The sequence below is a fragment of the Salvelinus namaycush genome, chromosome 3 (genome assembly GCF_016432855.1).
Source record: "Salvelinus namaycush isolate Seneca chromosome 3, SaNama_1.0, whole genome shotgun sequence".
NCBI classification, from domain to species: domain Eukaryota; kingdom Metazoa; phylum Chordata; class Actinopteri; order Salmoniformes; family Salmonidae; genus Salvelinus; species Salvelinus namaycush.
In genome coordinates, this window is record NC_052309.1 from 80,850,750 (window position 1) to 80,877,955 (window position 27,206).

A 27,206-nucleotide genomic window follows, 5' to 3' on the forward strand; every position below is an offset into this window, starting at 1 on the left:
CTACCATTTCCCCATTTCTGTAATCTCTGCACTCGTTTTGTCCTACCCCTCTTCCGTCCTCTCTACTTCAGTGACCCTACATGCCCTTAAATCACTCTTAACATCTCCCCTTCCCCCATGGCCTTTAATCAACACACACACACACATGTACACCGTCCCCTCCCCTCTCCTCCTCTTTCCTCTCTCACATTGTCTGTAAACAAAGCACAGCGCATGAATGAAAAGAGGAGAGCGAGGCAGGGAAACGGGAGGAAGGAGACGCATCAAGACAGACAGGAAGAAGAAGAGAGATTCAGCTGGCGATGAGCAGCAGAAGGAAGAGAGAGAATTAGAGCGAGAGAGATTCTCTTTAAAAAGGCACTCACATCATCTCTGTCAGTGCTTCGTTCGATGTATGTCGATGTTGTCTTCTGTCGCCTTTCCCTCCCTCCCTCTCTGCCTCCCTGTCTCTCGCTCAATCTCCCCCTCTCTCTCCCCCTACCTCTCTCTGGTGCCTTTCTGCCTTCACTGCCTATTGCTGTTCTTCTCTCTCTCCTTCCCTCCCTCTCTTTTTGTTTCTCTCTCTGCATGTTACGCTATACTGCTGTGAATTTAGTGTATGGCCGCGCGTGTGTGTGTGAGAGAGAGGGAGAGCGAGAGCGAGGGAGAGCGAGAGCGAGAGAGAGGGAGAGAGAGAGAACGAGAGAGAGAGGGAGAGGGAGAGAGAGGGAGAGAGTGAGTGAGAGAGAGAGAGGGAGAGAGTGAGAGAAAGAGAGTGAGAGAGAGAGAGAAAGAGAGAGCGAGTGAGAGAGGGAGAAAGAGTACAAGGGGGAGGGGGCAAGAGAGTGAATGTTGGCAGGTGTTTGGTCATGTTAGTGTGTGTGACTCATGTGTGTGTGGTCATGTGTGTGTGGTAATGTGTGTGTGGTCATGTGTGTATGAGTGTATGTGTGCATGAGTGTTCACCTATAATGTAAAACATGTACAATGTGCACCAGAATGTGATTGGAAAGCACCTCTTGTGATGGAGGGCAATAATCCACTCTTCTCTAGAATGTGTGTGTGCTTCCTTGTCCCCATTTCACAGACCGCTGCCCCAGAACAGTTGTCATGTGTGTTACTAGGGGAGTTCACTGCCATGGGCTCTGAGACACAGGGAGAGAGGGGGCACGGAGGAGGGAGGCTTATTTGGATGGAAGAAGAGAGCAAGGAAGGAAGGAAGGAAGGAAGGAAGGAAGGAAGGAAGGAAGGAAGGAAGGAAGGAAGGAAGGAAGGAAGGAAGGAAGGAAGGAAGGAAGGAAGGAAGTAAAGGAGTAAAGAAGGGAGGATAAGGACAAATAGGGAGAAAGGAGGAATGGATTGATAAAGATGGACACTAGGGGTGAAAATGTATAGAGGGAGAACATCTTTCCTTGATCATCTCTCCTCTTCCTCTAATCCTTGTTAATGTAATCGCTGTGCCACAATATCAATTTAAGCCATTCATTTAGCTGACTGCCGTCTCGACCGAGCCTTGTTAAACTGTCACAGCTAGTCAGAGCAGTAAAAGCCTGCTTCATTAGACAGATCAGGAGGTGTACAAGATCTCTTACTGTCAATATAAAAACATCTTCCATCTAAAGGCGGATTGAAAGGTGATGAGGTGAAAGGGGGGTTGTTCATTCATGTCTATTTCCTCTCCTGCGTTCTCTCTCCCTTTTCTCTTCTTCGTCTAATTCTACATACTGTAGAATCTCTCCTTCTCTTCACCTCCTTTCTTGCTCTGTTCATCCCTCTCTCCCTCCAGAGTGCCCTTCACTGTCTGTTCTCCAGATGGAAACACCACAGGGGAGGGAGGGTGATTGAGAGAAAATTAAAAAGTACAGGGGGGTGAGTAAAATGGTGATGAATAAAAATAAAGGGAGTGATAGAGAGAAAGAGGTGGAAGGGGTGACAAAGACAAATATAGAGGAGTGGAAAAAAGCAGGGTGAGATGGATCCACACTAGTGCTCTGATAAAAACTGACTTAGCAGTGAGTTAGCAGTGAGTTAGCAGTGAGTCAGCAGTGAGTCAGCAGTGAGTTAGCAGTGAGTTAGCAGTGAGTTAGCAGTGAGTTAGCAGTGAGTCAGCAGTGAGTTAGCAGTGAGTCAGCAGTGAGTCAGCAGTGAGTTAGCAGTGAGTTAGCAGTGAGTCAGCAGTGAGTTAGCAGTGAGTTAGCAGTGAGTCAGCAGTGAGTCAGCAGTGTCACAGACTGACTAAACAACCTGGAGTTGTATATCGTATGAGTACATTTGTTTAAATATCCCTGATGTGGGTGTAGAAATGTTTGTGTGAGTTTCCATGTAGGTGTCAGTCACTTGGTAGAGCACGTAAGTCTAAATGAAATTATGCAAAATAATGAATGCTTTTGTGTGTGTTTGTGTTGTCTGTGATAGCGAGCGGGCAGGGAGAAGGATTATATGTAAATAATACATGTGATTTATAATGTGTTTATTTCTTTATAAATAATTCTCTCTTCATACAGTCCAAGTCCGGGACCGTTAAATTGGTTTGCCTCATAACAGAGCCTCTCTGAGCCGCCACGCAAAAACATGACATTAAAGAGAAGGACATTACATCACTAGGTGTTAATGAGAGGAGTTACACTCCAAAGTGTCAACGTAGCAATCTGGAAGTCAACAACAACAACAACGACAACATAATCAACAAGCACATCAGTAGAGGACACGTCGATGACAGTCTACAGAAGTTCAGATATCAGACCAGTACTGTATGTAACTTCAGATATCTGACCAGTACTGTATGTAACTTCAGATATCAGACCAGTACTGTATGTAACTTCAGATATCAGACCAGTACTGTATGTAACTTCAGATATCAGACCAGTACTGTATGTAACTTCAGATATCTGACCAGTACTGTATGTAACTTCAGATATCAGACCAGTACTGTATGTAACTTCAGATATCTGACCAGTACTGTATGTAACTTCAGATATCAGACCAGTACTGTATGTAACTTCAGATATCAGACCAGTACTGTATGTAACTTCAGATATCAGACCAGTACTGTATGTAACTTCAGATATCAGACCAGTACTGTATGTAACTTCAGATATCAGACCAGTACTGTATGTAACTTTAGATATCTGACCAGTACTGTATGTAACTTCAGATATCTGACCAGTACTGTATGTAACTTCAGATATCAGACCAGTACTGTATGTAACTTCAGATATCTGACCAGTACTGTATGTAACTTCAGATATCTGACCAGTACTGTATGTAACTTCAGATATCAGACCAGTACTGTATGTAACTTCAGATATCTGACCAGTACTGTATGTAACTTCAGATATCTGACCAGTACTGTATGTAACTTCAGATATCTGACCAGTACTGTATGTAACTTCAGATATCTGACCAGTACTGTATGTAACTTCAGATATCTGACCAGTACTGTATGTAACTTCAGATATCAGACCAGTACTGTATGTAACTTCAGATATCTGACCAGTACTGTATGTAACTTCAGATATCAGACCAGTACTGTATGTAACTTCAGATATCTGACCAGTACTGTATGTAACTTCAGATATCAGACCAGTACTGTATGTAACTTCAGATATCTGACCAGTACTGTATGTAACTTCAGATATCTGACCAGTACTGTATGTAATTTCAGATAGTAGCAGATAGTCCCCAGCACTGTCCAAATCATAACAGATCCATTACAGCCCAGCTTACATCACAGTATATCACCCAATCACAATCCATCGCACAGTAGATCACCCAATCACAATCCATCGCACAGTAGATCACCCAATCACAATCCATCGCACAGTAGATCACCCAATCACAATCCATCGCACAGTAGATCACCCAATCAAAATCCATCGCACAGTAGATCACCCAATCACAATCCATCGCACAATAGATCCCCCAATCACAATCCATCGCACAGTAGATCACCCAATCACAATCCATCGCACAGTAGATCCCCCAATCACAATCCATCGCACAGTAGATCCCCCAATCACAATCCATCGCACAGTAGATCACCCAATCACAATCCATCGCACAATAGATCCCCCAATCACAATCCATCGCACAGTAGATCACCCAATCACAATCCATCGCACAATAGATCCCCCAATCACAATCCATCGCACAGTAGATCACCCAATCACAATCCATCGCACAGTAGATCACCCAATCATAGTCTCTAGTGGATCACTTCCACACATACAACACAGATGAGGTTAATATACAGTATATTACCCATAGTCCCAAACACAAGTTGACACAGTACTGTAGATCACTCTAACAAAGCCCATCTTACAGCGACACAACTCACTCCAACATACCCCAAGCATATCCAGGGCAAGATCACTCAACTCACTGACTTCCAGGTAGACCTCTGAGTATGACACTGTAGAGAAAGTCTCCCCATCCTTACCTGGGAGCGTCGAAGCTGTCGTAGGAGCCCACGGTGTAATGACGAAACAGTCTCTTGGCTTTCTCACTGCGGCTCTCTAAAACACACGACCACAGTGTTATCAGCATGATGCCTGCCTGCCACACTGACCAACACTGTCACTACAGTCACGCGCTGCTGTTAGACTACAGCCTGAACCTCGACAGTAAACGTCTCTCTATTGAGTCTCTACAAACAGTAAAACCAGCTGTGTTTACCACTGCAGCCTTAGGCCTTAGTGGTGGGCAGACACCACTACTACGACTAGTGTAGAACCTTCCTTCCCTGTCAAGCCACACCGTGTTTCTGCTGCTCTAATCATTCTGAGAGTCTAGAGTGGTATTTTCCCAGTGTTACTACCTAACTGGAGACCTCCTGCTAAATGTGTTGTTTTTTATGCCTGTGTGTCTATGTGTAGCAGCCAGCGCTGCCGTGTGTGTGTGTGTTTTTCTGACCAATGAGAGGGTAGAGAGAGAGAGGCATGCTGTGTGTGTCTGCAGGTGTGTGGTCGGGGCCTCACCTGAGCGGTTGTCCTGGCTACGGACTGCCACTTCCTCTACACAGTCTGAGGGGAACCAGCCGGTCCGTCCCTTAACCGTGCCCTCCCAGAAGCCTCCCTCGCCCACACTCAGAACTGCACGAGGGGACAGGAAAGAGTGTCGCGCGTCAGAGCCATTACCTCACACAGTCAGTATACACAAAACAACATATAGGCACAAACCACGACAAGGAAATAGCCACAACATGTAAACACACACAGAGGAATGTAAACGCACAAACAGGCATGCAAACCTCTCTACGTACTCACCAAGACATACATACCTGGAAACACCTTAGACTCACTCACAGACACACACATATTCATACCTGCAGACATTGAAGACAAGGACATACAAGGACCTTACACTCTCATTAAGACAGGTAGACTACATCCACTAGACAGACTCATACATACACCACTCACATCAGCAGACAGAGACCTAGCCTGGGTACCAGCATGAACATTTAATCTCCTGGGCAAATGTATCAAGCTGGCACCCAGGCTAGCAAACACTTTGAATTCACATGAAAAAACACCCAGCCAGACAGTCACACAGCCATTCTCTGACACAGACACACTAAACACACACACCTTTGACTTTGTCTCCCTTGCTGATGCTAATCTCTCTGTCTCCCTGGGCGGAGTGGGAACGCGTGGCCACAAACACACGTCCTGGGACGGCGCTGTAGAGACGCCTCCGCTGGCCCCCTGCAGCCATAACCGTATTGCTGCTGACAGACCCCGCCCTGGCCAGAGGGGGGCAGCGTTCAGCATACAGCACATACATTACAGTACACAACCAACTCAGTGGCCTTGTGGTTAGTATCTGCCTTCACGCTACAGAAACAGGAGACAGGCTCCTGCCCTATGGGCCGTTCTGGCTCGGACAAGGCTTATACTATACACAACCCTCATGCACAGTAGACCCAATCCTAACTTGAGGTCTGCATGGATAATTTGGACTTTTGTGAAAACCATCTATTGACGGGAGATTTGTGTGCAAATTATTAATACAGATTTCATGTTTGGATTGGGTGCCATGTTAGAGTCACAGCAGAGAGGGACAACTGACACTGCTGTAGATGAGCACGCTATAATGGAACTACACATCAACGGTTCTATCAGAACCATAGTCAATCTTACCCTCCTGCTCCTGCTCCTCCTGCTCCTCCTCCTGCTCCCCCTCCTGCTCCTCCTCCTCCTCCTGCTCCCCCTCCTTCTCCTCCCTGCCTCCGACTCTGCCGACTCCTGTCCTCCTTATCCCCTGCTCTCCCTCGGGACGGGGAGCGAGTCCGCGCCCCACGGGGACTACTGGAGCTACGCATGGTACCTGAATGCTTATAGCCCTGAGAGAGCGAGAGAGAGAGAGCGAGAGACACAGAGAGAGACAGAGAGAGAGACAGAAAGAAACAGAGAGACAGAGAGAGAAAGAGACAGAGAGAGAGACAGAAAGAGAGACAGAAAGAGACAGAGAGACAGAGAGAGACAGAGAGAGAAAGAGATGAAGGGGCAACACCGGTTCAGTGGTCTGTACTACAGTATATTAGTGATGTACTACAATATATTAGTGATGTACTACATTATATTAGTGATGTACTACAGTATATTAGTGATGTACTACAGTATATTGGTGATGTACTACAGTATATTAGTGATGTACTACAGTATATTAGTGATGTACTACAGTATATTGGTGATGTACTACAGTATATTAGTGATGTACTACAGTATATTAGTGATGTACTACAGTATATTAGTGATGTACTACAGTATGTTGGTGATGTACTACAGTATATTAGTGATGTACTACAGTATATTAGTGATGTACTACAGTATATTAGTGATGTACTACAATATATTAGTGATGTACTACAGTATATTGGTGATGTACTACAGTATATTAGTGATGTACTACAGTATATTTGTGATGTACTACAGTATATTAGTGATGTACTACAGTATATTAGTGATGTACTACAGTATATTGGTGATGTACTACAGTATATTAGTGATGTACTACAGTATATTAGTGATGTACTACAGTATATTAGTGATGTACTACAGTATATTGGTGATGTACTACAGTATATTAGTGATGTACTACAGTATATTAGTGATGCACTACAGTATATTAGTGATGTACTACAGTATATTAGTGATGTACTACAGTATATTGGTGATGTACTACAGTATATTAGTGATGTACTACAGCATATTAGTGATGTACTACAGTATATTGGTGATGTACTACAGTATATTGGGGATGTACTACAGTATATTGGTGATGTACTACAGTCTATTAGTGATGTACTACAGTATATTGGTGATGTACTACAGTATATTGGTGATGTACTACAGTATATTAGTGATGTACTACAGTATATTAGTGATGTACTACAGTATATTAGTGATGTACTACAGTATATTGGTGATTTACTACAGTATATTGGTGATGTACTACAGTCTATTAGTGATGTACTACAGTATATTGGTGATGTACTACAGTATATTGGTGATGTACTACAGTATATTAGTGATGTACTACAGTATATTAGTGATGTACTACAGTATATTAGTGATGTACTACAGTATATTGGTGATTTACTACAGTATATTGGTGATGTACTACAGTATATTAGTGATGTACTACAGTATATTGGTGATGTACTACAGTATATTAGTGATGTACTACAGTATATTGGTGATGTACTACAGTATATTGGTGATGTACTACAGTATATTGGTGATGTCCTACAGTATATTAGTGATCTACTACAATATATTGGTGATGTACTACAGTATATTAGTGATGTACTACATAGCTACATTACATGATACATGATGTGAAACAGTACAGTAATTCTCCCAGACTAGGTGTCCAGGTGCTAGGTTCCTTCCTCTACCTGTACAGACACAATGTTGGAGCCTGGTGTATTGGGCAGTGCCATCCAGTCAGGCAGGTTCATACTGTTATCACTGTTGGCACGCAGGAAGGGGTGAGGGTGTGGCAGCGCCAGGGTGCGCGGCGCACTCTCTCGCCTCTGAGGGGCGTATTTGGGAGACTCAAGAAAAGGTACTGAGAGAGTGTGAGAAGGAGAGAGAGAGACAGAGAGGTATAAACTAGTCATGTTTAGTTCACTTGCAGCACTCATTCAGATAGCACGGACAGGAAATATCCCAGTATAATTGGCACACATACAAAATAATGTAATAAATATTATGTGTGTACGCACAACATTGTTTTTAAAGAAACATGTGAATGCCGAACCACTCTCACATACTGTCACATACGTTCATAGAGCATAAACTCCTAGACACAGCCACAGGTCAGAACGTACCTACATATGTGTCCCGGTGGTTTTTGATAATCTCTCCTAGCTCAAAATGTCCGGACATGACAGCCACCTGAAACACACACGCTAGCAGTGTAAGGAACAGTTCTCACAGCACCCTCCACACACACAGTATGCACATATTCCTTGTCTCGGCTGGCCTTTTGTAAGGAGCACAGAGTACGAGAACCCAGCTCAAGGGGTCAGGCAGAATTCTCCCACCTTGGACCCTCGTACACGTCACAGAATAATATCACTAACACTGGTACATCTCATCCAATAGCATTTTCTGCTTTAGTAACTTCATCACACACAACCCCATCCAAGCAATGTACATACAAATACATCATTCCATTAGCCCAGCCATGTATTGTATAATCACCTGAAATGGGTTCTGCCCACTGTTATTCTTTGTGTCTTTATTGGCTCCCCTGTAAAGTAGAATTCGTGCACAGCTGTCCTGTATGGACAAAATACATGTCAATCAATTAGCAGCAAATAACTGTAATACTGGATTACAAAACTACAAAGTCATCTTTATTTGATGTTTGTTTATGACACTACTAGAGAGCACTACCTTGTTGTATAAAGCACAAACGTGCAAGGCAGTGTTTCCTGAGGCATTCTGGGAAGTGGAGTCTGCCCCGTAAAAAAGAAGGTGCTCCAGATGCTGGGCGTTGCCATTCTGACAGGCCTGGGATCAGAGCAGAGTGAGCACAGAGAGGGAGGGAGAGAGAGAGGTGGGGGGAGAGAGAGGTGGGGGGACAGAGAGAGGTGAGGGGACAGAGAGAGAGAGAGAGAGAGAGAGAAAGAGAGGTGGGGAAAGAGAGATAGAAAGAGAGGGAGAGAGAGCGAGAGAGGGGTGGGGAGAGGGGGATGACAGGCGATCAAAGGTCAAGAAAAGAGAAATGAATGAAGAGGGAGATGGTGAAAGATAGAGATCAAGGAAATAAAGAGTGGAGAAAGAGAGGGGGGGTTATACATTGTCAAAAAGAGAGCGCGAAACAGGAACAACACACACATCAGAAAACAGCGAGAATACACACTTACCGAGTCACTCACACATAGATACGCACATAGATACACAATGACAACGCTCAACGACAACAGCACAAATACAAACAGACATAATGATGAAAGGATGGAAAGAATGTTGAAATGGAGGGGAAGTTAGTACAGTACCTGTGTGTCTCCAGGGTTCTATCTGCTGTCCTCTTCATACCTGAGCTATGGAGTGACAGGGAGATGAGAGACGGGCCTCATCATGGGTTAGAGGGTACAGGGAGATGAGAGACGGGCCTCATCATGGGTTAGAGGGTACAGGGAGATGAGAGACGGCCCTTATCATGGGTTAGAGGGTACAGGGAGGTGAGAGACGAGCCTCATCATGGGTTAGAGGGTACAGGGAGATGAGAGACGGGCCTCATCATGGGTTAGAGGGTACAGGGAGATGAGAGACGGGCCTCATCATGGGTTAGAGGGTACAGGGAGATGAGAGACGGGCCTCATCATGGGTTAGAGGGTACAGGGAGATGAGAGACGGGCCTCATCATGGGTTAGAGGGTACAGGGAGATGAGAGACGGGCCTCATCATGGGTTAGAGGGTAAAGGGAGATGAGAGACGGGCCTCATCATGGGTTAGAGGGTACAGGGGGATGAGAGACGGGCCTCATCATGGGTTAGAGGGTACAGGGAGATGAGAGACGGGCCTCATCATGGGTTAGAGGGTACAGGGAGATGAGAGACAGGCCTCATCATGGGTTAGAGGGTACAGGGGGATGAGAGACGGGCCTCATCATGGGTTAGAGGGTACAGGGAGATGAGAGACGGCCCTCATCATGGGTTAGAGGGTACAGGGAGATGAGAGACGGGCCTCATCATGGGTTAGAGGGTACAGGGAGATGAGAGACGGGCCTCATCATGGGTTAGAGGGTACAGGGAGATGAGAGACGGGCCTCATCATGGGTTAGAGGGTACAGGGAGATGAGAGACGGGCCTCATCATGGGTTAGAGGGTAGAGAGAGATGAGAGACGGGCCTCATCATGGGTTAGAGGGTAAAGGGGGATGAGAGACGGGCCTCATCATGGGTTAGAGGGTACAGGGGGATGAGAGACGGGCCTCATCATGGGTTAGAGGGTACAGGGAGATGAGAGACGGGCCTCATCATGGGTTAGAGGGTAGAGGGGGATGAGAGACGGCCCTCATCATGGGTTAGAGGGTACAGGGAGATGAGAGACGGGCCTCATCATGGGTTAGAGGGTACAGGGGGATGAGAGACGGCCCTCATCATGGGTTAGAGGGTACAGGGAGATGAGAGACGGGCCTCATCATGGGTTAGAGGGTACAGGGAGATGAGAGAGGGCCTCATCATGGGTTAGAGGGTACAGGGAGATGAGAGACGGCCCTCATCATGGGTTAGAGGGTACAGGGAGATGAGCGACGGGCCTCATCATGGGTTAGAGGGTAGAGGGGGATGAGAGACGGGCCTCATCATGGGTTAGAGGGTACAGGGAGATGAGAGACGGGCCTCATCATGGGTTAGAGGGTACAGGGGGATGAGAGACGGGCCTCATCATGGGTTAGAGGGTACAGGGGGATGAGAGACGGGCCTCATCATGGGTTAGAGGGTACAGGGAGATGAGAGACGGGCCTCATCATGGGTTAGAGGGTACAGGGAGATGAGAGACGGGCCTCATCATGGTTTAGAGGGTACAAGGGGGTGAGAGATGGGCCTCGTCATGGGTTAGAGGGGTACGGGGGGGGTGAGAGACGAGCCTCATCATGGGTTAGAGGGGTACAGGGGGGTGAGAGACGGGCCTCATCATGGGTTAGAGGGGTACAGGGGGGTGAGTAGCAGGAGAGACACATCAGGGTAAGGGAGGCGTACCATGACATGAATGGATAACATAAATATAGAGATGACATTTACACACTGACATTAACACAAATACACACACACACACACACACACACACACACACACACACACAAACCTATATACACACAAACACAGTGAAACGCTAATGGACATAGACACTTGAACATAGACTAAACCCCACAGAAAAAAACACAAACACACACACACAAACACACACCTACACCTCAACCAACCTGGTGTGTCTCATCCCAGCCGTTCTCGTCCCTGACGGCCAGCTTGGCGCGGTGGTGGAGCAGGGTCTCACAGCAGGAGGTGTCTCCCCCTGTCAGCACAGTGTGGTAGAGCGGAGTCAGCCCCCGCCGGTCCTTATAGTCCGGAGACGCACCCAGAGACAGCAAGGTCTATAGGGACACACCAGGTACACACATACATGCACTCTTAGAGAAAAGGTGCTATCTACAACCTAAAAGGTTTCTTCGGCTATCCCCGTAGGAGAACCCTCTAAATAACCCTTTTTAGTTCCAGGTAGAACCCTTTTGGTTCCAGGTAGAGCCCTTTTGAGTTCCTTGTAGCACCCTTTCCACAGAGTGTTCTACATGGAACCCAAAAGAGTTCCACCTGGAACCAAAAAGGGTTCTCCTATGGGGACAGCCGAAAAACCATTTTGGAACCCTTTTTTCTAAGAGTGTATAAAACGATTAGTTGAATATCACTATAAAATATGTGATATCATTATAAGAACATCATGACTGTATCTCAATACAAGACACTATGCACAGTGGGTCCATACATGCTCCTTTAATCCATAGATGTGAGTGCAAGGAGGTGTGTGTGTGTTTACCAGCAAGGCTGTGTGGCAGTGGCTGCGGACAGCCTTGTGTAGAGGTGTGAGTCCGTCCTTGGACCTGAAATCAAGATGAGCCCCTCCCAGCACCAGCCCCCGTATGGCCTCCCCTCCCCCCGGCTCACACTGCACCGCCAACGTCAGGGGGGTTTCTACAGAGGAGAGAGAGAGATGGAGCAATGGAGGGACGGAGGGGCTCATATATTTAATCAGACAGACAGGAGTGGGGTTATGACATGAACATCACAGCATCATGTCACTCTAGTCTACTGTAGTAGTACAGTATCTCTTATCTGATAGTGGCAGATGTAGAGCTCTCTGCTGCCCCCTGGTGTTGCCAGGTGGAAGTGCACTTCACACTCCCAGCGACAGCAGGCTCTGTTGTGTGAGAGGACTGTTGCAGCACACCCAAAACTGCTAACAGTAGCTGCCTGTCTCCCACCTCGTTATATTATCTGGCTCTTAAATGAGACTCAAACTAACTGTCTACTTTGCTTGTTATAATCATCTTTAATAAAGTGTTAGATAGATAGAGCTTTGGGTAAGTGTGATTCAGAGTTATAGAGAGTATTGGGGGTTTTCAGGTCGAGGTTACAGAGGACAGCCATTAGCCATAGCTCCCACAGCTATCTTGGCTGTTAGCTAATTCAACTTGGATATGAACAGTTTGCTAGCTAGATGACAGGTTGTATGGCTGAAGGGTCTGAAATGATCTCTAGGATGCTAAATATACAGTGGCCATATGCCCCACAAATGTTATGGGTCACTAAAAAGGATTTCTTAGGGGGTCAAGGTATCAGGGACTACATAGACAGACAGACACACAGACAGACAGACAGACAGACAGACGGACTAAATGGCCGATTGGTGCTAACTGACTGAGGAGAGGTCACAGGTCACCCTGGCAGCGGACAGCATCTGACAGCGTCTCACCTCCCGTGTCAGGGTCCTGGTAGTTGGGGTCAAGCCCTTTGTCCAAGAACTTGGCCATCTTGTCCACAGAGCCACTTTGGATGTAGTCCATGAACTTCTTCAGACTGGCCTATGAGAGGCATGAGGGGATAGAGAGAGATGAGGGGACTCCACTCCTACAAATAAAGGTCTATCCAGAACCTAAAAGTGTTCTTTGGCTGTCCCCATAGGAGAACCCTTTGAAGAACCCTTTTCGGTTCAAGGGTTCTACCTGGAACCAAAAGGGTTCTACCTGGAACCAAGAAGGGTTCTACCTGGAACCAAGAAGGGTTCTTGAATAGGGAAAGCCCGAAGAACCATTTGGAACAGTTTTTTCTAAGAGTGTGCCAGCACTGCGTTCCACAGAGAGCAGAATTGACACATTAATACTGGAGTTGTCTGCCACACAAAGCACAGCACAGCTAACAGTGGAGGGCTGCCCCAAGGGCCTGTAACTGCAGACAGACAGTGTACAGTCCCACTCACACACACACACACACACACACACGTGAGTGCACACACACACAGACACACAAGGCGTGTACACACACTGACGCGCAAAGAGTGCACACACCCACACATAAGTATGCACACACATACACACACACTCCCGCCAACACATACACCTTCATACTGCACCAATGCATGCTACACACACTTACACCCACAATTCACATTGTGCCACACCCTTTGAAACAGACAACCAGTACCTTAGTGTGCAGTTTAGCCAGCTGTTTCTCATCTAGATTGGTCTGTTTGTACACTCTGGTCTTGTAACGAAACTAGAGGAGAGACAGAGAGAGAGAGAGAGAGAGAGAGAGAGAGAGCGAGAGAGAGAGCGAGAGAGAGAGAGAGAGAAACAGAGAGAGAAACAGAGAGAGACAGAGAGAGAGAGAGAGAGAGAGAGAGAGAGAGAGAGAGAGAGAGAGAGAGAGAGAGAGAGAGAGGGAGAAAGAGAGAGAGAGACAGAGAGAGACAGAGAGAGACAGAGAGAGAGAGAGTTTGAGTTTGAAATCATCTTTATTGGGTCTGGGAGCCCACCACGCAATAAATACTCATACAAAACCACAGTTACACATCAATTAAAAACACAACTCCAACTCCTCCTCCACAGTAACTAAACACAACAGCCTCTGAATACCCCATATACTCAAAAACAGATCAATATTGTTGACAAGTTTATAATAGGCAAACTCAACCCTTAGTCTCGCTGCCACCATTCCCTCCAGCATTCCCACCACATCCACAGACCCTTGTCCCCGAATACTGTTCTTTCGGGTCTTCCATATCGCTAATTTTGCTGCCCCTAACACAAAATTAAGCAACACAACGACACCCTTTTTACTGAACCTGTACTTTGGCCCAAATACATACAGTTGGGAAGAGAAAACCTCTCCCAACGTTGAGAACCAGTCAGTGATCAGATTAATCATCCCGACCAACCTGGGACACAGTAAAAACAGGTGTGCCAGAGTTTCAGACTCTGCACAGAATGGACACCCTTCCCCAACAGTAGGGTCCAGGTGTACCAGATGCATGTTGGTGGCTATAGCTCCATGTATTATCCTCCATTGGAGGTCAGCCGTCCTCTTATCAATCGGCAGTTTGTATAATGATCGCCAACAGCCTTTTGGGGAAGCACCTGGACCAAGCACACCCGCCCACCTCGTCGATTTTACCCCTTCCAGGGAAGAGGCATGGGACACCTTTACACATATTCTGTACATGGCCTTCTTTCCCACCTCCTTGAAACCCCCCAGCTCCGGGGTATCGAAGGAAAGCAGCATCCCCACGTCCTCCTCAAATGCCCCCACCGCAGCACTAACAATCAGTGCAGGGAACACATAATCCAGACCCTCCTTCCACCGATCAGAATTGGAAGTGTCAGTCACATACTGACGATGAAGAACTGGCAAGGAGTCACAGACCTCAGCGACGACCTTCCTCAGTAGGCGAGATGATCGGATCCCCGCTCTTTCTCCCAGCTCCTCCAACGATCTGCTCCTGCTCTGCATCAGATGACCCAGCTTGATGCACCCGACACCTAACAGGCATGAACGCAGGCTGGCTGAACCCAGAGCACTGGACTGGATGGCAGTGTTATAAAAAAGAGGCTCTTCAAAAAGCCACATCCCTGGTAGCGTGCCGGCCTTACGGGACTTGACAAGAACCCTCCAAGCCTGCATAACAGACTCAAAAAATGGAGTCAGGCCATTCAACTCACCCCCCTCCAGCTTTAAGAGGAAAAGGTGCTTGTCTAAGCCCAAACAGCCCGCTCTCCTCATCAATGCGTAGGCTGTGTCGACCCAGCTAGAACCGTCACTGTACAACAGTCTCTGGGCTGCATGAAGCCGGAAAGCCATGATCCTAGAGGAAATGTCCACCAGGCCTTGTCCCCCCTCGTGCAGTGGCAGGTACAGGGCTGCAGCTTTGATCCAGTGTTGTCCAGACCAGAAGAAATTGACAAGGGTCCTCTGAAGCTCTTGTATCAGACCCTTTGGTGGCTGCAAAATCATTAGTCTGTGCCACAGGGTAGAGGCAGCAAGATTATTAATTACCAGTACCCTTCCCCTATAAGACAACTGGGATAGCACCCATTTCCATCTTGACAGTCTGGCACACACTTTCTCCACTACACCCTCCCAGTTCTTTTTCTGAAAGACATCAGAGCCTAGAAAAACACCCAATGTCTTCATCCCATCTCTGCCCCACTGAAGCCCCCCTGGTAACCGTGGAGCGGACCCTATCTGAAGCTGACCTGCCCACAGCGCTTCACTCTTTCCCCAATTGACTCTAGCTGAGGAGGCCCCCTCATACACCATTAAAGCATCTGAGAGAACCTTAACATCCTCAGCCCCTGTAATAAAAACTGTCACATCATCTGCATACACAGACAGTGCTATCGTGGGACCCTTCATTACACCTGGCACAGAGAAACCAGTAAGCTTCGCTCTTAAAAAACAAAGCATTGGTTCAATCGCCAGACTATATAACTGCCCTGAAATTGGGCATCCCTGCCTTATACCCCTTTGGACAGGGATGGGGCAACTCAAACCACCCCCCACCTTCACCATACACGAGGCCCCAGCATACAGTAAATTCATCCAAGACAAAAAAACATCCCCAAACCCAAAAGCTTTCATCGTTTTAAACAAATACTGGTGGTCCACTCGGTCAAAAGCCTTCTCCTGATCCAAAGAAAGTAAACCCACATTTACATCAGACAGTTTACAAATGTCTAAAACATCTCTTATCAGAAACAAGTTGTCAACAATTGAGCGATCAGGTACACAGTAGGACTGGTCCTTGTGGACCAACAATCCCAGATACTCTTTCAACCTGTTTGAGAGACATTTAGAAACTATTTTGTATTCTGCACACAGCAAAGCAACAGGTCTCCAATTTTTTATGAGAGCCAAATCCCCCTTTTTTGGCAACAGTGAAAGCACCGCACGTTGACAGGATACAGGAAGAGAACCCTCATGAAAAGATTCACACACCACTTCATAAAAATCCTCCCCAATAGACCCCCAAAAGTGCTTATAGAACTCAGATGGTAAACCATCAATGCCAGGGGCTCGGCCTGTTGAGAGCTGCATAACTGCTGTGGACAGCTCTTGCAGTGTAATGTCAGAGTCCAAAGCGACTCTCTGTTCAGGTCCCAATTGAGGAAGACCGTGTAACAACTGTTCAGTACACAGAGAGTCACAATCCTCCGCCTTATAGAGGGCAGAGTAGAAATCCACGGCATGTTGACGCATTTCACTGTCATCCGTGGTCACCTTCCCATCAGGGAGACGAAGGCAGACCATCTGTTTACGTTGTAATTTCGACTGTCCAAGGTTAAAAAAAAAAGCACTAGGAGCATCCATGTCCTTGAGGGAAGCGAAACGAGACCTAATCAAGGCACCTTTCACTCTTTCATGCAGAAACGACCTCAGTTCATGTCTCTTGTCCTGTAAGTTCATGACTAGTCCAGGGTCATTCTGAGTGAGCAGCTTCAATTCAATTGATTTGATGTCCTGTTCAAGGGCCTTGATAGTCTCTTTAACTTCAATTTGAGACAAAGCAGTATACTGTTGACAAAATACTCGTATTTGGGCCTTCCCAACATCCCACCATTGTCTCAAGGACTCAAAATTCCCTTTTGTAACCCTCCATTTTTCCCAAAACAACAAAAACCGTTCACAAAACTTGACATCATGTAACAATTTAACATTAAAATACCAGTAAGGTGATGACCTTCGTGGACAGGACAAGTGAATATCAACAGTAACCATGTGATGATCAGAGAAACCCACAGGAGTAATGGCACACCTTCCAACCCTACTACAGTATTGATCAGATACGTACAACCTATCTAACCTTGCTGCACTAACACGACCTTCATTAATTTTTAGCCATGTGTACTGCCTAACTTTTGCATTCCTTACTCTCCACACATCAGAAAGCTCAAACTCAGTTAGTAAGCCAGACAGGAAAGTGGCTGACCGCAGGTGAGGTTCTTCAGCGGTGCGATCAACAGTAAAATCCACAGTACAGTTCCAGTCCCCCCCTACAACCATACACCCCTCTTGGTCACACTGTCTTAAGGTTTCTTTTATTTGATCAAACACAACAAGACGCTCTGTACCCTCATTAGGAGCATAAACATTCAAAAAAAAAAAAAAAAAAAACCATAACATCCACCTTGACCAATAAAACCCGACCCTTGACAATCTCTGTTGTAGATATCACCGTCACCCCTAACCCTGAGGAAAACAAGATGGCCACCCCAGCACTGAAATTAGTACCATGACTGAGTATATGCTGCCCCTCCCACCACATACCCCAGTCAACCTCATTTTCCTCATCACTATGTGTCTCCTGAAGGAAAACTACATTAAGCCTTTTCTGTTTTATTTCTTCTAATACCCAAGCCCTCTTATTTCTGTCCCTTCCCCCATTAATATTGAGAGAACCTACTCTTAGTACCTCCATATAGAAAAGAGAAGGGAAAAACAGAAGATACCACAGAGAAACCAAAGAGAAAAAAGACACCCTATGGAGCATGATCATCATCATTATTTAAATTTTTTCTTATTAACCTGACCACGTTTCCCACCACCTTTTGCTGCTGTAACAGCAGTAACAAATTTCCTCAAGCGAAACCGCTTCTTCTCACTCAACTCGTCCAACCCCACCGTCTTCTGTAACATCACAGCTGACCTCACAAACTTATCAACATCAAAATATTCTGCCAATTTGACAGATTTCCCAAAAGTCTGATCCAGAAAACCATTTACCTCCTCTAGATCATAAATTGAGTCCTCACCAGCTGCTGTCATATCAGAAGAGATATCCATATCCTTCTCCTGATCCTCCTCAGCTGAGGCCACAGACCACTGACTCCCTTCTACCACATCCCTTTCAACACTCCCCACTTGCACCCCATCACTCGTACCAGGCATCTCCTCCACTACCTGGGAGACTAGCCCCACCTGAACCCCATTACCCGTGGTGGGCATCTCCTCCACTACCTGAGAGCCTAGCTCCACATGAACCCCCTCCTGTACCCCATTACTCGTAGTAGGCATCTCCTCCACTACCTGGGAGATTAGCTCCATATGAACCCCCTCCTGTACTCCATTACTCGTAGTGGGCGTCTCCTCCACTACCTGGGAGATTAACTCCATATGAACCCCCTCCTGTGCCCCAGTACTCGTACTGGGCACCTCCTCACCAGTCTGAGGAACTGGCTCTTCAGATCCATCCTTGCCTTCTACAACAATATTTTTCTGCTGCATAATATTTCCCTCTAATACAAGTTGCAAACTCGTGGCCTCAACACGGATAACTTGTTCCTCGGCAACAGGTGCTTGTGGCTGCTCAACCACTGTCAGCCCACCTCTCCCTACATCAGTGGGCCCAGGCGTTATGATGACCACCTGCGCCCCTCCCTCTGCCTTCTCCCTTTTCGGGCAAGCATGTCGCTTATGGCCAACATCCCCACACTCAAAACACCGTTGACTACCCGTACTAGCATAAGCCATATATAGTCTATTGTCATACTTGACTTTAAACGATATCTCTAAAGTCTGCTCCGGTGAGTCCAAAAACATAAACACCTGTCGCCGAAACGACATAACCTGTTTCAACGCCGGGTGTTTGCAACCCAACGGAACAACCTTAATTGAGCTTGCAAACTTCCCAAAGCGCAATAACTCGCGCTCCAATAGCTCATTTGGAATAAACGGTGGTACATTTGAAATCGTTACCCTTGTTGACGGAGAAAAAAGCGGCGTAACTTGAATAAACATTCCTTTAAGAAGTACGCCCTGCTCAACCATACGATCAACAAGGCGCTCTTCTTTAAGAAATACCACCACCGCTTTGTTCATCCGTGACGCATAAGCAATATTCTCATATCCTACCTTCTCTCCTACGGCGACCAGAAACTCCTCCACCGTGACAGTAGCTTCAGTAACACACCTAAAGCCGTGCCGAAGTGACAGGGACGGCATTCCAATTCGGGAAGCCATCCCCGCCAAAATCAAGGTAATTTCGATACGAAAAAACCTAAATACTTAATTCTACCACACAAAAAAAATATATAATAATCTTAATCATGCACAGAAGAAACCAAAGAATGCCACCAAGAAAGAGAAAACCGAAAGAAAGTTCTGAATATCTAACTCTACACAACACACGCACTCCCTCGATCATACACTTCCCAGCATGCACCAAACACTCCCAGCATGCAGAGAGAGAGAGAAAGAGAGAGAGAGAGAGAGAGAGAGAGAGAGAGAGAGAGAGAGAGAGAGAGAGAGAGAGAGAGAGAGAGAGAGAAAGAGAGAGAGAGACAGAGAGAGAGAGAGAGAGACAGAGAGAGAGAGAGAGAGAGACAGAGACAGAGAGAGAGAGACAGAGAGAGAGAGAGAGAGAGAGAGAGAGAGAGAGAGAGAGAGAGAGAAGAGAGAGAGAGAGAGAGAGAGAGAGAGAGAGAGAGAGAGAGAGAGAGAGACAGAGAGAGAGAGAGAGAGAGAGAGAGAGAGAGAGAGAGAGAGACAGAGAGAGAGAGAGAGAGAGAGAGAGAGAGAGAGAGAGAGAAAGAGAGAGAGAGAGAGAGAGAGAGAGAAAGAGAGAGAGAGAGAGAGAGAGAGAGACAGAGAGAGAGAGAGAGAGAGAGAGAGAGAAAGAGAGAGAGAGAGAGAGAGAGAGAGAGAGACAGAGAGAGAGAGAGAGTTAATCCTGACTGGAAGGCCTTTTGTCCTCAATTCTCTAAGCTTTTGGCCTAGATCCACATGATGGAGCCTGCAGATGTATTGCAAAATGATGCTTTATCTAGTTTACCCATAACTTCCATCCTCCTCCTCTTCCTCCTCTCAACGAAAAAAGAAAGAAACGGCACAGGTTTACACTAGTTTACACTAGTTTACACTAGCCACAGAGTGAGAGTAACCTTACAGAGTAACCTTACAGAGTAACACACAGAGTGAGAGTAACCTTACAGAGTAACCTTACAGAGTAACCCACAGAGTGAGAGTAACCTTACAGAGTAACCCACAGAGTGAGAGTAACCCACAGAGTAACCTTACAGAGTAACCCACAGAGTGAGAGTAACCGTACAGAGTAACCCACAGAGTGAGAGTAACCCACAGAATAACCTTACAGAGTAACCCACAGAGTGAGAGTAACCTTACAGAGTAACCCACAGAGTGAGAGTAACCCACAGAGTAACCTTACAGAGTAACCCACAGAGTGAGAGTAACCTTACAGAGTAACCTTACAGAGTAACCTTACAGAGTAACCCACAGAGTGAGAGTAACCTTACAGAGTAACCCACAGAGTGAGAGTAACCTTACAGAGTAACCTTACAGAGTAACCCACAGAGTGAGAGTAGCCCACAGAGTAACCTTACAGAGTAACCCACAGAGTGAGAGTAACCTTACAGAGTAACCTTACAGTGTAACGCACAGAGTGAAAGTAGCCCACAGAGTAACCCACAGAGTAACCCACAGAGTAAGAGTACACTTGTGAAGGTGGTAAATGACCTTTTAATGGCGTCAGACCAAGGCTCTGCATCTGTCCTCGTGCTACTAGACCTTAGTGCTGCCTTTGATACCATCGATCACCACATTCTTTTGGAGAGATTGGAAACCCAAATTGGTCTACACGGACAAGTTCTGGCCTGGTTTAGATCTTATCTGTCGGAAAGATATCAGTTTGTCTCTGTGAATGGTTTGTCCTCTGACAAATCAACTGTACATTTCGGTGTTCCTCAAGGTTCCGTTTTAGGACCACTATTGTTTTCACTATATATTTTACCTCTTGGGGATGTTATTCGAAAACATAATGTTAACTTTCACTGCTATGCAGATGACACACAGCTGTACATTTCAATGAAACATGGTGAAGCCCCAAAATTGCCCTCGCTAGAAGCCTGTGTTTCAGACATAAGGAAGTGGATGGCTGAAAACGTTCTACTTTTAAACTCGGACAAAACAGAGATGCTTGTTCTAGGTCCCAAGAAACAAAGAGATCTTCTGTTAAATCTTACAATTAATCTTGATGGTTGTAAAGTCGTCTCAAATAAAACTGTGAAGGACCTCGGCGTTACTCTGGACCCTGATCTCTCTTTTGACGAACATATCAAGACTGTTTCAAGGACAGCTTATTTCCATCTACGTAACATTGCAAAAATCAGAAATTTTCTGTCCAAAAATGATGCAGAAAAATTAATCCATGCTTTTGTTACTTCTAGGTTAGACTACTGCAATGCTCTACTTTCCGGCTACCCGGATAAAGCACTAAATAAACTTCAGTTAGTACTAAATACGGCTGCTAGAATCCTGACTAGAACCCAAAAATTTGATCATATTACTCCAGTGCTAGCTTCCCTACACTGGCTTCCTGTTAAGGCAAGGGCTGATTTCAAGGTTTTACTGTTAACCTACAAAGCGTTACATGGGCTTGCTCCTACCTATCTTTCCGAGTTGGTCCTGCCGTACATACCTACACGTACGCTACGGTCACAAGACGCAGGCCTCCCAATTGTCCCTAGAATTTCTAAGCAAACAGCTGGAGGCAAGGCTTTCTCCTATAGATCTCCATTTTTATGGAATGGTCTGCCTACCCATGTGAGAGACGCAGACTCGGTCTCAACCTTTAAGTCTTTACTGAAGACTTATCTCTTCAGTATGTCATATGATTGAGTGTAGTCTGGCCCAGGAGTGTGAAGGTGAACGGAAAGGCTCTGGAGCAACAAACCGCCCTTGCTGTCTCTTCCTGGCCGGTTCCCCTCTCTCCACTGGGATTCTCTGCCTCTAACCCTATTACAGGGGCTGAGTCACTGGCTTACTGGTGCTCTTTCATGCCGTCCCTAGGAGGGGTGCGTCACTTGAGTGGGTTGAGTCACTGACGTGATCTTCCTGTCTGGGTTGGAGCCCCCCCTTGGTTTGTGCCGTGGCGAAGATCTTTGTGGGCTATACTCGGCCTTGTCTCAGGATTGTAAATTGGTGGTTGAAGATATCCCTCTAGTGGTGCGGGGGCTGTGCTTTGGCAAAGTGGGTGGGGTTATATCCTTCCTGTTTGGCCCTGTCCGGGGGTATCATCGGATGGGGCCACAGTGTCTCCTGACCCCTCCTGTCTCAGCCTCCAGTATTTATGCTGCAGTAGTTTATGTGTCGGGGGGCTAGGGTCAGTTTGTTATATCTGGAGTACTTCTCCTGTCTTATCCGGTGTCCTGTGTGAATTTAAGTATGCTCTCTCTAATTCTCTCCTTCTCTCTTTCTTTCTCTCTCTCGGAGGACCTGAGCCCTAGGGCCATGCGTCAGGACTACCGGGCATGATAACTCCTTGCTGTCCCCAGTCCACCTGGCCTTGCTGCTGTTCCAGTTTCAACTGTTCTGCCTGCGGCTATGGAACCCTGACCTGTCCACCGGACGTGCTACCTGTCCCAGACCTGCTGTTTTCAACTCTCTAGAGACCGCAGGAGCGGTAGAGATACTCTTAATGATCGGCTATGAAAAGCCAACTGACATTTACTCCTGAGGTGCTGACTTGCTACACCCTCAATAACTTCAGTGATTATTATTATTTGACCATGCTGGTCATTTATGAACATTTGAACATCTTGGCCATGTTCTGTTATAATCTCCACCCGGCACAGCCAGAAGAGGACTGGCCACCCATCATAGCCTGGTTCCTCTCTAGGTTTCTTCCTAGGTTTTGGCCTTTCTAGGGAGTTTTTCCTAGCCGCCGTGCTTCTACACCTGCATTGCTTGCTGTTTGGGGTTTTAGGCTGGGTTTCTGTACAGCACTTCGAGATATTAGCTGATGTACGAAGGGCTATATAAAATAAATTTGATTTGATTTGAACCTTACAGTGTAACCCACAGAGTGAGAGTAACCCACAGAGTAACCTTACAGAGTAAACCTACAGAGTGAGAGTAGCCCACAGAGTAACCTTACAGAGTAACCCACAGAGTGAGAGTAACCCACAGAGTAACCTTACAGAGTGAGAGTAACCTTACAGTGTAACCTTACATCCAGGCTGTATATACCTCCAGATATGGTACCCCCTTCTCAAAGGATTGTGGGTACTCTCTCAGCATCTTCTCCTCCTCCAGGAACTTGGCGTCATGGCCTTCGGTGGCTGGTTGGAACAAGCCGTAGTTCAACACGTCCCGCAACGAATCGGTCAGAGAACATAGCACCTGCTGCTTGGCCTTCCAAACGGTCGCATCCGGGTTGAACCGCAAACACTTCTGCAGAGGAGACGGGGAGAGAAGGGGAGAGAGAGAGGGAGAGAGAGAAGGAGAGAGAGGGTTCAATGGTGGTGCTTAGAGAGAGGGGGGGTAGTTGGGGTTTAGATGAAAACACTAAAGAAGAAAAGCGAGGAAAAGGAAAGCATTGAACTATAAAGTAGAAAAGTAACAGCAACTTAACAGTCTAGACTGAAGGAAGGGTCCTGGTGCAGTATTAGTGTGTCTGTCAGAAGTGGAGAACCGCTCCTCGCTGCAGTACTGCTGTTATTACCATGCTGAACCACTAGGGAGAGACATTGTGAGTCCACCACAGGGACCAGTGATGTGTATGGTTTTATACAGTAAGGAGATATGAATGGCTGATTGTACTGTCTCCTCTGACAAGTGAGCTCCTGTATGGTGAGATGAATAGAATGTTTGATTGTGCTGTATCATATAGGCACAGTTAGCATTGGAGAGAGAAGGTCCTTAATGTCCTTATATGGACAGATCCACATCTTTCTGTAGATCATGAATCAAACAGTCTTCCTCTCTTTCTCTCTCTCTCTCTGCTGTGAGTCTGGGCTGAGGCTGAGGTAGAGCAGGCCATTCCCCTGACCTTGAAGCAGCTGTGTGATTGGTCCTTCTGGAGAGCAGCTGGATCTCTCGCTTGCTGCTTCTGCATGCATGGATGTACGCTCCACGGCTCAATACATCTCACTAAAGTGTTTAACTCTCTCTTTCTGTCTTAATCTCTCCCTCACTGACTGTCTCACACACTCTCTCTGTCTGGCTGTGTGTGTGTGTGTGTGTGTGTGTGTGTGTGTGTGTGTGTGTGTGTGTGTGTGTGTGTGTGTGTGTGTGTGTGTGTGTGTGTGTGTGTGTGTGTGTGTGTTTGAGGGAGGGAGGGAGGGAGGGAGGGAGGGAGGGAGGGAGGGAGGGAGGGAGGGAGGGAGAGTGAGCATGGAATACTGTGCAGAGGTGTAAAATGTCTCTCTCCCTCTCTTTTATTCAGTCTGGGTTTGTGCACAGCCAACCAAATCACTATGGCAACCAGTTCATTAGTGGAGCAAGATCCTTGTTGCCATAGAGACATCCCTGTGTTCCCTTGGAGATGGGGAACTATGGGATAAAGTGAGAGAGTGCCCGTGTCTGTGTGTATGTGTGTTTTACAGTGAGTTGGAGAACGAGAGAGGTGGAGTCAGGGGGAGGAAAGGGTTTATGTATGAGAGGGAGAGAGGGGGAGGGATATAGAGAGGGAGGGAGTGAGAGAGAGAGAAAGAGAGATGGAGAAAGAGAGATATTGAAAGGGAGAGTAAAAGAGAGAGGATGAGTAGGTGTGTCAGCATGCAATAGATTGTTTCTTACACACACGCTGACATACTGCACCAACATGTACATTCAATCACACACTAGAATTAACACTCAGTCCCATCAAAAAACACACATGCAAACAGAATGCAGGCTAGGGAAGCTAAATGTACTCTGAGATCATTGAGGAGGAGGAGAACGTTTATCAATACAGCATAATGCATGAAAAATATTCCCATAATCACCATCATTATTGTTTCAATTATTATGACACTCTGTATAATTACTGTAATTCTGCTTTTACATTTTATTTTGTTTTATTAACCCATCCACCACCCTCTTCGGAGGACATGTCTTCTTTGTTTTTTACAGCTTTTCTACTTCATATACATAAATTTTACATAAAGATTTTACATATACATTTTAATTCTGCAGTTAATCTTAGGGGCATTAGCACATTTGTTTAAGACAGGAGAGGTTCTGTTTAACACCAAAGCAGGTGGGAGAAGAGGAACGGGTGGACCACTGAACAAGCAACCTGATTGGTCCATATACCTACTGATTGGTTGAAATGACTCATTGAACTCTCTCATGAGCCCTCCACTCCAGACTAACTCTTTACAGACTTCTAACAGAGAGGAAGACCATCTCTGCTTCTGAGTCTGACTGGTTCTGACTTACTGTTATTGATTCAGTATTATAGACTAACAACTAGCTGTAGGTTGAGGCAGCTTACAGGCCAATAAGTGACAACAGTCCATATTGACTGTCACTTCTCTCTTTTACACTCATATTGCAGTCAGGGCTGTAGCTACATATGAAGACACCGAGGTCCGGGTCTTTGCAATTTTTCAGAATTTGAAAAATATATATTAGAGGAACTCAGTCGTGGTCTCAACTTCCTGTTGACAATTAGAATAGTAGAACACACAAGGTGACATTTCAAAACATGGTTGTTCATCAGCAGTTCTCCTTCCTATATGTCCCACACTCACAGTCACTCAATTAGTCATTATCTGTTAACATTTTTTAGATTGGTAAATGAATCTACTTAGTCAAGCCAGCCATCTAAAGTAATCATGGTTGAATTACCAACCGGGCACGCAGGGCACTTTCCCAGGGGCCCTGACCTCCAAAGGGACCCCATTGATTTTGTAAGTCACTCAGAAATCATATTAACATGGTGTAAGTCAGGGCAACATGTGTAGAATTGCAGGAAATTACTACAATACAAAATCTGTAAATCTGTTTACCTTTTGCTAATAAAGTACTTTTTCTGCTAACAGATCCCTCTGTATGTTTTTAATTCCGGTGCTGAATTAATGTGAGTTAATGCGGCTAACAGTATTGCTAATAGGCTATATGTTTGTAGATGAGTTAATGAGGCTAACTGTATTGCTAATAGGCTATATGTTTGTAGATGATTTAATGAGGCTAACAGTATTGCTAATAGGCTATATGTTTGTAGATGAGTTAATGCGGCTAACTGTATTGCTAATAGGCTATATGTTTGTAGATGAGTTAATGAGGCTAACAGTATTGCTAATAGGCTATATGTTTGTAGATGAGTTAATGCGGCTAACTGTATTGCTAATAGGCTATATGTTTGTAGATGATTTAATGAGGCTAACAGTATTGCTAATAGGCTATATGTTTGTAGATGAGTTAATGCGGCTAACTGTATTGCTAATAGGCTATATGTTTGTAGATGAGTTAATGCGGCTAACAGTATTGCTAATAGGCTATATGTTTGTAGATGAGTTAATGCGGCTAACTGTATTGCTAATAGGCTATATGTTTGTAGATGAGTTAATGCGGCTAACTGTATTGCTAATAGGCTATATGTTTGTAGATGGACTGAGGTGAATGAAGCTAGAGCAACTCAGGCGATAATGGCTGGGTCCCTTTTGCTTGTTTTTGCAGTTCTCCAAATTGCAATTTAGAGTTTTTAAATTGTACAGAAATGCAGTAAATGAGCTTCAACTTTCTTAAAATATTTTGTAAGGAGTGGGATTTCACCCCCACCCCCTCTCACTCACTCACTCACTCCCTCACTCCCTCACTCACTCACTCACTCACTCACTCACTCACTCACTCACTCACTCACTCACTCACTCACTCACTCACTCACTCACTCACTCACTCACTCACTCTATTGATCTATTATATCTCTGTCCATGTTACTT

The 27,206-nt window shown here is 45.8% G+C and overlaps 1 protein-coding gene across 1 annotated transcript in view; it reads right to left on the reverse strand.

Moving 5' to 3' along the window:
* Positions 1–27,206, reverse strand: part of LOC120044066 (SH3 and multiple ankyrin repeat domains protein 1-like) — a 61,081-nt gene that overhangs the window by 27,666 nt on the left and 6,209 nt on the right. The window contains 13 exon segments of the mRNA XM_038988654.1: positions 4,418–4,493; positions 4,956–5,069; positions 5,568–5,722; positions 6,207–6,322; positions 7,880–8,052; positions 8,315–8,381; positions 8,691–8,768; positions 8,886–9,002; positions 11,421–11,588; positions 12,029–12,183; positions 12,965–13,073; positions 13,693–13,764; positions 23,527–23,730. Of these exon segments, the coding sequence (XP_038844582.1) occupies positions 4,418–4,493; positions 4,956–5,069; positions 5,568–5,722; positions 6,207–6,322; positions 7,880–8,052; positions 8,315–8,381; positions 8,691–8,768; positions 8,886–9,002; positions 11,421–11,588; positions 12,029–12,183; positions 12,965–13,073; positions 13,693–13,764; positions 23,527–23,730 (1,604 nt within the window).